Source organism: Melanostigma gelatinosum (assembly GCF_949748355.1).
Source record: "Melanostigma gelatinosum genome assembly, chromosome: 24".
NCBI classification, from domain to species: Eukaryota; Metazoa; Chordata; class Actinopteri; order Perciformes; family Zoarcidae; genus Melanostigma; species Melanostigma gelatinosum.
In genome coordinates, this window is record NC_136657.1 from 2060646 (window position 1) to 2073924 (window position 13279).

At 40.4% G+C, this 13279-nt stretch overlaps 1 protein-coding gene across 1 annotated transcript in view; it reads left to right on the forward strand.

The window, feature by feature from the left end:
• Positions 1 to 533: 533 nt before the first annotated feature.
• Positions 534 to 13279, forward strand: part of LOC306797449 (neural cell adhesion molecule 2-like) — a gene marked incomplete at both ends in the record, with an annotated part of 35506 nt that continues 22760 nt past the window's right edge. The window contains one exon of the mRNA XM_079296815.1: positions 534 to 648. Coding sequence (XP_079152941.1) covers positions 534 to 648 — 115 coding nt within the window. The remainder of the gene's footprint in view (positions 649 to 13279) is intronic.

Sequence of the window (13279 nt, forward strand, 5' to 3'; positions counted from 1 at the left end):
TTTCCAGTCGAAGCTATTTTTCACGTTGTTTTTATGTTCATTCTATTCTCCCTCGATGCTGAGCACTTTGGGCTGCGTTTCTTGCATTAGAGGTGCTTTTATCAATCCGGATATAGATTTGCATTGTCTTCATAAAGGAAAACATGCACCATGTTGTTGTTTTTTATACACATGCTGTACTAATGTGCTATGGAGTTCTGGAGTGCACTTCCATGTGAGAGCCTTTTTTAGGCTGATGCACTAATGGAAATGGATGAATTCATTAGGAAATATCCTTTCATCCTCTGTAACAGCGTAGATGTGAAGATGGTGATTGGAACAAGCATGAAGGGAAAGTGGACACAGGGAAACATTTGCTCTCTCATTGCACTTCCTCCATCCATCCTCCATCTCGTGTTTGCTGAGAATCTTTTATTCTCTGTTGAAGAAAAAGAGAAATACAGACGACAGAATCGTTGTGCTCTCACAGTCGGTAGCACATCAAGAGAAAACCCAAGGACACAAACGGAGACATAACAATACGTAACCTCAAAATGCCACAGCCGGAGGACGGCCACCTGGAGCTGCAGAATGCAGAGGGCATTTTTCACTTATTCTCTAAGGCAGGGATTCCCAAAGTGGGGCACCCCCTAGAGCTGCCTCTAGGGGGTGCGCGAGAGGAAAAATGTAATGGCGGTGCAGTCCTGTCTCCTAAAAATTACGTTCCCCCAAAACTAAAATGCATTCTCAATTACGTTTGACCACAAACGTATTTTCTCCCTGATTACGTTTGTGTTTGACGTACAAATACGCTTCTCATCAGCATATCTTTGCCGTACTCTAGTCTTTATTATTTTTCTGTGATCTGCCTCGCCTCTACCCCGCCACCCACGAGTTGTTGACCCGCGGCCTGTTCCGAGGGCTGACAGACCTGACGATCGGGTGCCTCACGGCGGGGGCGGCTGGAGACCTCGCGTCCCGGCGCCAACGGGTGAGCGCCGCCACTCAGAACCATAAAACCAAGTCCCGGATTTCACCCGGGGGACATTCTGGAGGTATTGTGACCGGGTGATGTGCCTCGTTGCTGGGGAGGTATGAGCCGAGAGTGGCGGGGTGTTATGGAGGTATATATTACAACTCGGTGTTGTTCCCGTGCGTGGATGAGCGCATTTCTGCCGGAGACAGGCGGCGTGTTGTGGTAGTATTCTGACCGCGTAATAGGGAGAAGGAGAGGCGGTGGTGGAGAGGGAAAAATGTTAAAGAGATGGTGGAATGTATGATTGGAGAGAGAGAAGCGAACAAGTTGGACGTGATCCCGGTGTCCAACAACACTGTCGCGCGCATCGATGCTTTGTCAGAAGACATCCTGGCTATATTGGTCGGTCGCGTGAAGAAGAGTGAGTTTTACTCTCTGCAAGTAGACGAGCCTACAGATGTGGCCAATCTGGCCAATCGTCCGTTACCTTCGTAACGTTACGTCCGTTACCTTTTCGAAGGCACGGTGCAGGAAGAGTTTTTGTGTTTTTTTATCTTGTAAACAAACGCCACGCGCGAGCAAACTGTTCTCTCATTCGTCCGATTTTTATGCGGCTCTGTTGCTTTTTTTTTTTTTAAGGTGTGTGTGTGTGGGGGGGGGGGGGGGGGGGGTTGGGGGTGCGTGAACCCGGTCGGGATGTAGAAGGGGGTGCGTGGCCTAAAAAGTTTGGGAACCGCTGCTCTAAGGCTTACGTTCTCTTCCTTGAGCTGCACTCATTGGATGAGAAGGAGGACACCTGGCGCAGCAGGCGTTGGCAATGGTCAGCGTGTTGAGCAGCTGATTGGTGGAAAGCCCAAAATAACTTGCAGGTTGTCACGGCATCAGTGACCGCCATCATTGACACAGCACTTTGCTTGATTGGAGCAACATCAACAAATACAGGTCTAGGATGGAGCTGTATTGGATTTTCGGCTCGTCAGTCTTTTGAGTTTTGTACATTTTGCGTTGTGATTTGAAGCTGACATGCTCTGCTCCGGCTGGTGTCTCCTGCTTGTTTAAATTGTGATGCAACGGTTATCTTGAGCTGTGTCTCCTGCAGAGAGGAAAATGCATCCCCTTGCAAACCTGCTGTGGTGTACGACATAAGAGTTGATGCCCTTCTCAAGATATTTCCAAATAATCATCTCGTGAAAAAGAGAGGTCAACACCTTTGAAACCCCTGACCTGTGCGTTTAACTCATCCCTTTAGATCAGGGGTGTCGAACTCATCTCCACTCCGGGCCACATCAGCATCACGGTCTCCCTCAAAGGGCCGGTTGTAACTGTAAGACTGTATAACTAACTTCTCCCTAACATATTGTTAAATAACGTTCTCTGCATTTGATTATTGTTTATTCAAGTGTAAAGATATTGTACTTTCAGTTATATAAATGAAAAATTATATTTAAGCACATTTCTGTTATTATAACATAAATCATTTTAATTGAGGGTTAAGAAACCCACATGACTCTATCAAAGATCAAACTATTAAAGAAAATAACAAAGACAAATATCAAACACAAGTTCTGACATTAACTTTGTTCAAAGCTGTTTGTGTCACCTCTCTGCATCACTAATGTTCCTCCCTGTCGTCGTCCTGTGCATGGCAGCTACATCCAAGAGCTGCTCACTGAGAGTCAGGTCTGATGAACATGATAGATGATGTATCCGTGTTGTCTGTGCTTTCATCAACAGCTAATGAAGAAGACGAGTACCTGCTCGTCTCTTAGCTAGCTGTGTTGTTAGATTGCTGCGTGGCGGGCGGGCCTTGAGTTTGACATGTGTGATTTAGATGATTGAAATGGTAATCATTCCTAATTCCTCCAATGGAACTTCAGTCTCAAGTCTTGAATGAATGCTCAAATGCAGCCGCCACCAGTGTTTTTTTATCCTCAACCAGTGAGACATGAAATAGCTTCATAGCCCCTCCACAAAGAGGCCATCCCACCTAGCTGCTTATGAACCGGTCATGAGACAACCATCCTTAACAAACCGGCGCCTTCCATCCATTCCACCGTCCTTAACACCTTAAATAAGTCCCCTGTCCATCTCCGATGACAAGATAAACACCATCTGCCTCCACACCTGACAGAGACACCTGTCTACCCCAGGGGAGCAGGCGTTCACTTCCCTAAAGGGGAGATAAGGACAAGTGATGGTTTGTGAACTAGCAGAAGCTCTTAAAGAGAGTGAAGCTTTGCATTGTTTGTCTCCAGATGAAGGGCAGTTATGATTGTAAGCGTTCCTGATAGCTGCTGATAAAGCTATGCTGGGGGGATTATTTTATATTGATCTGCATGTAATTATTTTTTTAATTCATCTCGACAAAGAACACTTAAGCACAGCTCAGTGAAATAATGGGGATGAAAATGAAAAAGAGCCATGACACGAGGCCTCGGCGGGATCATTCAGAGGAAATGTTACTTTGGAACTGGAACATTACATTCGAATAGTTGAACACTGAAGCTTTTTGGGAATTCATGTCATTTGAAAAGACTTAGAGTCAAATATGCAACAGGCCTATGACAGTGGGGAAGGACAAAATGCATGTTATATGTATACGTCTTGAAGTGCTCAGAGTAGAAATACAGTCAAACGGATTCACACGTCTGTGGGACTTTTCCACCAATGTGTCATGTAAACAGGACGGCTGAGGCTTCAATTTGCAAGAGGAGACACAAGCTGGACACGCTCCAGTGACGGGGAATTTGAAATGGACTCGGTAGACGACTAATGTAATGTTTGTCTGATGTGAGTCCTCTCACGAAATGAAATAACCCGGCTCACTGGTTCCACTGTCTGATTTTCAGTCGGTGACATTCAGGCCACTTTAATGCTACATTTACATTTCAGTGAATGGTAAACTGGATGTTCTGTGTTTTTCAATGGAGAGAAATGGAATATTTGGCGACCGTCAGTGACGGTAACGATTGGCAAAGACTGTTCTGCTCACGTTACGTTTGCATATAAACGGCTCCACAATTGCCTGAACTCTAATGCTTATGTATTACCAGACCTTTTGTCGATTGACTCCTTAATTACAGAGTCAGAACAACATATAGTATTTCATTTCACATGTATAATCAGTAATTCAAATGTTCCAAATATTGCCATTGTACTTTGGAGGAAGAAACACTGTCTGGTGATTAATTCAAGCAAGAGCTACAATTTCACACTATTGATTTAATAATAATGATCTGTGTTATGTTGATAACCATTGCTACAGACACCAAATATGCCTGTTGTGTCATTTATTCTCTTGCTTATGTTTTCATTGCATTGCAGTATTACAGAGCTTATTTAAATATTGGGACCCGTGTTTGACATGAAGCCTACAAAATGTAGTTTATCTTCAACCAATGAGCTTTTCATTTCTCTCTCTTTGCCCTCCTTGCTCTCTGTGTGTCCGTCGGGATCTCTACGCATCTTCTCACATGTCTTCTGTTGGCCAATGGCGAAGCTCCATTTCCGCTGACATCATCAGGTAAGACAAACAAACCTGAGATGCTGTGTAAAGCATCACATAACTGTGCAGCTGCTGTTGGTTGGATCATGTCAATGCTTGACGTATTCATGTGTTTCATTTAAATATTATCAATAACAGCAGATGGGGATGTGACTTCATCATAGATACATTTGCCAGCATGTGCTTAGTGATTTAGGTTGTCGTAGGGAAACCTGCTGTGTTGTCTTCTAGAAATAGATTTTTTTTTGTTTAACATTTTAGAAACAGAAAGAAAAAGAAAACAAGATGATTCAGCTGAGATTTGAAAATAGTGTTTATAGGAGCGTATAAAACAACAATCTGACCTCAAAGACTGACCTGAATACCAGACGATGCCTCGGTGCAACAACCAGCAAAGCATAATCAGGGCTACATGAAGGCTAAATAGCCTTTTAATTATGCATGGTTTGTTCTGCTCTTGGCTGCACTGGTGAGGTGGTGTTTCATCCAAAGTCAACAACCGGAGTGGTGATACGAGAGCCCGAATTATCTCCAGGCGAGCGGCCTCGTGTGGATCCAGCATGTTTGAGCTGGAAGGTTGTGTTTTTGTTCGCATATCGACTGAGGAGCTAAGAGTGGAAGACGGCCGGCTGAGCTCATCCAATAATGCCCAGCAGCTTATTGAGACATTGATTTTATGTCTTTTTTACAGTAGATCAAAAGATCTAAAAGGCATGTGTCAACATTAGACAGCATCTAAATGTAGATATTAATGTTTTCTGATCTTACTCCTGTGCAGACATGTGTCTCAAGTCATTTGGTCTGAATCTCATGTAATCCCAAGTCTTTTCTTTTTTTGTTGAGCAACTGGAGTCTTTAGATAAACCCTCGTCCGTCTTAATACAAAGATATACAAGGTATTAGTACCTGTCTGACAGTATTCCATTCATTTAACCTGTTCAAGAAGTATTTGTATTTTAATTGTTTATTTTCAGTGAATTAAATGTAAACAAACAAAAAGCAAAGAACTTAATAAAAGCTTATAATTTATTCTCAATCAAGAACATATTGGATCAATGACATGACGTGCATAGTTTTGGTTCCGAGTCCACTATTTCCTTTTTAAATAATTGTATCAATTCGTGACATATATAATTTCATTCTCTAAAACCTATCCGGGTTTGATACATTTTCAGTGCAATCAAATAATATATATTATTTTATGTTTTGTCATCTCAAACCCTGAAAATGTCAGGCGGTGCACCTGTCCTAGCAGATGAACAGACTAAGAAAACTATTAAAAAATGTATTGAAATGATAATAAATTCAAAATAAAATACTATGGCATGCTTTTATTGTTGAAACGATTCAAATAAACAAAATTTTTACAAATACCAATAGGTTTAAGCTGTTGCGATAATTTAAAAACTTTTGTCCAGCAATTTGAATGTTCTCAAATGTCAGGGTGGCACAGCTGTAAAGATGGGACTTTTATTCTGAAATTAAACTGGAAACCAGTAAACAGGTTATTGTATCATCAAGAGGACCTTAACTGACCTTTATAGCAGAGTGAACATGTTGTTATATCTCTTTTGAATATTGATAAAAACAGCTACTTTGAGTGGTAGAGGTAGTGGTTCACTTTCCATGTCAGGATTAATATATACGATATTATACACTTTGAAACTATTTTTTATGATATTAATGAATATTGTTTAACTATTAAGGATGCCACTGTCAAGTAAAGCAAAATCAGCAGGACGCAGGGAGCAGACAACAAGTCATGTATGGAGTGAGTGCAAAATGCTGCCACAATGAAGCTGCAGCAGCCCAGGCGGAAGCGACTGTGATTTTGCCTATTCCAGTTATGTGCTAAACATGATTACGATGAAATATTTACTTCTTTCACTTAAAAAGAGTCTGTTGACAAAAAGCATGTTGTTGCATTTGAAAACAAAATGCAAATTTTCTGCATTTTTCCTGTGATTACTAATATTGTCAGGTGGCACAACTGATAAATGTCATGGTGGTGCGACCAGGTAAAATGTTAATTTAAAGCAATAAATAATAGGTTAAAGTGAATTTTTTTTTGGTTGATATGATGTGAAGAACTATTGTATTGAATGTATTCATTTGTATATTTGTATTATTATTTTTTCTCTGTTTAAATGTAAAGTCAAAGGTTAAATATACTAAATACCTGCCAAGAGAACGCAATTATGATAAATTATTGTGTATATATATAAAACACAAACACAAAATACGATGTGTTAGACACAGTAGACACGAAGGCAGGGGTCTCAAACTCATTTTCACTCCGGGCCACATCAGCATCACGGTCGCCCACAAAGGGCCGGTTGTAAATGTAAGGCTGTGTAAATGTAACTACTCCTAACATATTGGTAAATAACTGTCTCTGCATTTGATTATTGTTTATTAAAGTGTAAAAATATTGTACATGCAGTTATATAAATGTAAACATATATTTAAGCACATTTCTGTTATTATAACTTAAATCATTTTAATTGAGGGTTAAGAAACCCACATGACTCTATCAAAGATCAAACTATTAAAGAAAATAACAAAGACAAATATCAAACACAAGTTATAACATTAACTTTGTTCAAAGCTGTTTGTGTCACCTCTCTGCATCACTAATGTTCCTCCCTGTCGTCGTCCTGTGCATGGCAGCTACATCCAAGAGCTGCTCACTGAGAGTCAGGTCTGATGAACATGATAGATGATGTATCCGTGTTGTCTGTGCTTTCATCAACAGCTAATGAAGAAGACGAGTACCTGCTCGTCTCTTAGCTAGCTGTGTTGTTAGATTGCTGCGTGGCGGGCGGGCCTTGAGTTTGACATGTGTGCTTTAGATCTGTGATTCTTAACCATTGGGCCGCGAGCGCCACCTAGAGGGCCGCGAAAAACTTTCAGTTTTGCACCTGTGGGCCGCGAGGGCCGCGGGACCGCATAGGTTATCAATTGAAGACACCAGAGATATTACTGTTATCCATGAGACGCTCAGTTACAATATAGCTTCCCACCACCTGGTGGCGGTAATGCGTCAGTCAGTTGTTTAACAAGCTGCAATAAGCAGAAGAAGACACTCAGCTAGCCGCTAGCCTGTAGCGAAAGTTATGGATAAGATATTAAAAAGAAAAAATGAAGATGACAGTGGTGCCATACCCCCCAAAAGTCTAAATGTGTGCGCAAGTACAACCCTGACTTTCTTAAGTACGGCTTTGTGAACGGAGGCAACGAGGCAGAGCCGAGGGCTCAGTGTGTGGAATGTGAGCTAATGCTATCAAACGAAGCACTGAAGCCTTCAAAAATAAAGCGACACCAAGCGACGAAACATCCAACGCGCGTGGGAAAGTCTGTTGGGCTTCTTGTTGTGTATGCAGGTTTCCATACAGATGATAATAAATGTCTTTGTGATCATCACATTCTATCATCTCATTTATTTAACAAGGGTTTTGCCTGTTCAACACCGGCATCCTCGATCCCCTCCCCTTCCGTTCCTACGGCTTGTTTGCGCAAATACGTCACAAAACATGTCCGTGTTTGGTATCCCAGCATGCCCAAAATCCTCATCTTTGCAAAGAAATCATCGATTTTCTTTCATTTATTATAGTTTCGCCACAAAAGGAGCCCACACACACTGTCCAAAGTCGCCATAACCGCTGCAAGTCGTATCTTGCAGCATTTAGACGGAAAAAGACACATTACAGACCCGACAACGTGCTAGCGGATGTTACCATGGAGCTAGTGGCTTCAGAAAACGCTAGTACTTATAGTACAAACCTTATCCTCCTCTTCCATAAGCCGTAAACCAACGTTTGCGTAACTGAGCTATTCTCATTCTCGATCGTGTGCTCGGTCGCAGCCATTAAGCACAGCAAGTCCGCGACTCACACACCACGTCTTCGACCATATATACATAGTTTTTGCAATTTGCAAAGGCTAAAAATAAAAGGAAAATACTATCATATAAAAATATAAAGGGAGAAACACCTTTAGTGTGTCAGAATATCATGTGGTTACCATGTGTCCATTTGGGTCTCCAAATGTCCTTTTAGAGCTCCGCCTGGATCTCTTCATGGAAGAAACACTGTAGAATGGTCATACTTTGTCCAATCTTCTTCAAATTTGAGGCAGTTGTTCACTGATAGTGTAGTTACAGCCCTATACTGTCCTGTACCTGTACAGATACAGCCACCGGCAGTTATTTATACTGAAAGATACTTTTTTATTTTATGCGGACAAAAATCTTAAATTTTTACTGACTCCAAAGGCCCACTGCTCTGTTTCTGTATGACCTACAGGTTGTCTGACACTTTTGATGCATATAGTCAGAGTGGGCCCTGGGACACTTTGTACTTGAAAAGTTGGGCCCCGAGGTCAAAAAGGTTAAGAACCCCTGCTTTAGATGATTGAAATGGTAATCATTCCTAATTCCTTCAATGGAACTTCAGTCTCAAGTCTTGAATGAATGCTCAAATGCAGCCGCCACCAGTGTTTTTTTTATCCTCAACCAGTCAGACATGAAATAGCTTCATAGCCCCTCCACAAAGAGGCCATCCCACCTAGCTGCTTATGAACCGGTCATGAGACAACCATCCTTAACAAACCGGCGCCTTCCATCCATTCCACCGTCCTTAACACCTTAAATAAGTCCCCTGTCCATCTCCGATGACAAGATAAACACCATCTGCCTCCACACCTGACAGAGACACCTGTCCACCCCAGGGGAGCAGGCGTTCACTTCCCTAAAGGGGAGATAAGGACAAGTGATGGTTTGTGAACTAGCAGAAGCTCTTAAAGAGAGTGAAGCTTTGCATTGTTTGTCCCCAGATGAAGGGCAGTTATGATTGTAAGCGTTCCTGATAGCTGCTGATAAAGCTATGCTGGGGGGATTATTTTATATTGATCTGCATGTAATTATTTTTTTAATTCATCTCGACAAAGAACACTTAAGCACAGCTCAGTGAAATAATGGGGATGAAAATGAAAAAGAGCCATGACACGAGGCCTCGGCGGGATCATTCAGAGGAAATGTTACTTTGGAACTGGAACATTACATTCGAATAGTTGAACACTGAAGCTTTTTGGGAATTCATGTCATTTGAAAAGACTTAGAGTCAAATATGCAACAGGCCTATGACAGTGGGGAAGGACATAATGCATGTTATATGTATACGTCTTGAAGTGCTCAGAGTAGAAATGCGGGGGTGTTTGCGGGGGTGTTTGACAATCTCCTTGTCTGTTTACTGACTAAAAATCGGAAAATGCTGGGCGAAACCCCCTCCCAACATGGATTGGGCCAGCTCACAGTTTCGTCTGCCATTTCCTCATTCAGTGTGCCAGCGCATTGATACCACTCACAGACACATCACAACATGGCAGACACACCTGCGCCAAAATCCGCTGGAAGAGATCAGTTTTTCATCCATAAAATCATCAAAACGTAAGTTTTTTTTTTTTACTATCATCTTTACTGCCACATGAAGGAGAGGGGATTCTACAGCACGTGATGATGGTTTGGGACATCTAGCAGGGAGTAGTTAATGAAGCACATTACGGTGGAGAGATGACATGGATTTTGAGGGCTTGAAATTGGCACCACAGATGCTCATCAAGCAATCAGCACTATTTGGATCAGTCGGTTTACATTTTCAAGTTGCAAGTGTTGATTAAAGTGCGTTTGTCCACTTGTGGAGCTCAAATTGCTCTTGAGCCTCGTCACAGTTAAGTGTTTATGATTGCGTGGGCACAATTTCAAAGAAATTATATGTTTTCTAGGAGATAATAACTTTAGCTTCAATAAATACATAGTTTATCTTTCCTTCACAGGTTAGAGGAACTGTGACTGTGAATGCATCATCAGGCAGCAGGACTGTGTCTACTACGATAGAAATAAGTGAGAAATGCACGATGGTTTGTGAATATGAAACATGATTCAGCTCCTCTACACTTCGCAGTGCTTTTCTAAGCTTTTTCTAAGCTTTCACTCAGCGACTCGGAGTGGCGCTTTTCAACCGTGATGCATTCCTCTGAATTTCGGAGGCTCAGTTTATTGTGTTATTTCCTCCCAGAGTCGCGTCTACAATCCATGAAATGAACAGAATGGCTCAGAAAACTAGAAAAAGCATGTTCTTCTGAAAATGCGTTGGACTGCTGAAAGCTGAAATTAATTGTGAAAAAATTGCTGAAAATTAAGAAATGGGAGACTTTCTGTTTGAAAAATGTTGAAGCTCGAAAGCATTTAAACTGCACTGCTGAAAAACCTTCTAGTTGAAATGTCTAACTGTGGTGTCTGTAGCTGAAAGTATGAGGAAGAAGAAGGCTTTGAAAGTTGAAGTATAACAGGATTTTTAAGATTTTCTCCATAGAGATCCCATTCAAAAGAAAATTGCAAAAAGCTAAATTCAAAAAGTTTAAAGATTACAAATATGAAAAGTCAAAGCACCCCTCTCCTGAAAGAGCTGAACATTTTGATATTTGAACAATTTCTGTAGCTTAAACAAATTTCAGAAGTAGTGATATTTGTAGTAATAGTAGTATAAGTTGTATTTGAAGTAGAAGTATTATTAGTAGTAGAAGTATTAGTAGCATTACAATAAGTAGTGGTCGTAGCAGTAGTGATATTTGTAATAGTAGTAGTATAAGTCGTAGTTGTAGTAGAAGTATCATTAGTAGTAGAAGTATTAGTATTAAGAAGAAGTATTGGTACTTAGAAGAAGTAGTCGTATTTAGAAGTAGTAGCCTAGTATCAGTAGTAGTAGTAATAGCTGTAGTAGTGGTCGTAGTATTTAATATAACAGTAGTAGTAAAAGTAATGGCAGTATTTGAATTGCAGTAGTAGTAGTAGTACTAGTAGCAGTCGTACTAATAGCTGTCGTAGTATTAGTACTGGTAGTAGCATGAATAGCAGTAGTAGCAGTTGTAGTATAAGTAGTAGTGGTAGTAATAGCAGTAGTGGTAGTGATAATATTGATGGTAGCAGTAATAGCACTAGTAATAGTAGCAACAGCAAAAGTTGCAGTAGAAGTAGTAGCAGCAGTAGTCGTAGTAATACTTGAAATATTAGCAGCAGTAGTAGTTGTCGCAGTATTAGTAAGAGCATTCATTATTTCAACAAAAAAGCCGAATTTTGAGTTTAATGTTTACATACAGTTAATCCATGGGGATTTTATTTTGAAAGGGTGGGGCTGGGTGGGGGAGGGAGGGGGAGAGGAGACATAATCATAATGTTTGACACACATAAACAGAGGTTATTAAATGACAGGCTTCATCACAAACAGTTCAGTTAGAATTCACTCTCTGGGGCTTTTATTTTGAAATGGGGTGTGGGGGAGAAGGGGAGAGGAGACAGAATCATAATGTTAGATAAACACAAACCGGTTATTAAATGACAGGCTCATCACAAGCATTTCAGTTAGGATTCATTCTGTGGGGCTTTTATTTTAAAATGGCGTGTGTGTGGGGGGGGGGAGGAGGGGGGAAAGACCTCTGAAGATCCCTAAGACCTGAATGACTGTATGAGAGACACAGAGAGAGAGAGGGAGAGGAGTGTATGTGCGCGTGTGTCTGTGAGTCTGTGTGTTTATAAACATCACTAATTGGCTCAATCGCGAACACCTGTGTGCCTGAAGCCATTTGAAAATATTCTCCATAGAGATCCCATTGAAAAAATAAAAAGCTTAATAATTCAAAAAGTTTAAAGGTTAGAAATATAAAAAGTCATAGCACACCTCTGGTGAAAGAGCTGAACATTTTAATAGTTGAACGGTTTCTGTAGCTTAAAAAATGGAGGAGGAGAAGAGGGGCACGGAAGAAATAGAAGTTGAATAAAGAAACAGGATAACAATAGTTGGAATGCTTAACAGCATTCCAACAATGAAAGGATTGCAATGCTACTCATACTTATACTTCATTATTGCTGTTAACGTGTATGTTATCAGCCTTGGCAGGTTAGGTGGCGTAATTAGTTCATCTCAATAAGATCATTTCTGTGAACAAAAGGTCAGCGCGTAAAACTTCATAACTGAGCTACTTCAAAACACTTAACACCTCAAATGTCTCCGGTAGCTGTTCTACGGTGTAGAAATGTGATAGAATCCAAATTGTAAGTCGCTTTGGATGAAAGCGTCTGCTAAATGACTGCAATGTAATGTAATTATATGCCACGGGTATTAACCTGACTGTTGAAAACACATCAATAAGCCACACTGTTGCACTTCCATAAACATAGGAAATGTAGTTTGTCTAATCAGCCCCACATACACAGTCCTGCTGTCTTACATACTGTGTGTTCATCCGCAGTCCCCAACACATGCACTATTTACTTCAGTTTCAGTCGTGTTTGCTAATTATTACAGCTGTTTTATGAAATGACTCACCCATTTTATTTATAGAAATGAAACTAAATATGTGTGACTCAATAAAAACAAATGAGTTTGAATGCCACAGACAGGCTGGAAGTGAGACATTTATAGATATGTTTCACAGGATTTTGATGGTAAAAAGTCATGGTAGCACTTTATAATAACTACACACTATAAAGCATTACCGGTAGTTAAGTATGAGTAAACACTTAATTCATCATTTATAAAGCATTGTTCCTACATTAATAATTCATTAGTATGCAGGTCATAACAAGTTATAAATGTTTTATTCTTGATTTATAAGCTTATAAGTCTATTATGTGCTTCATTATTGTGTTTTCATACTTTATAAATGATGGATTCCCCATTTATAAATGAAGTATTATATATTTTACAAACCAATTATTAAGGAGTTATAGATGATTAATAAGATAATTTATGAAGTGTTAGTAA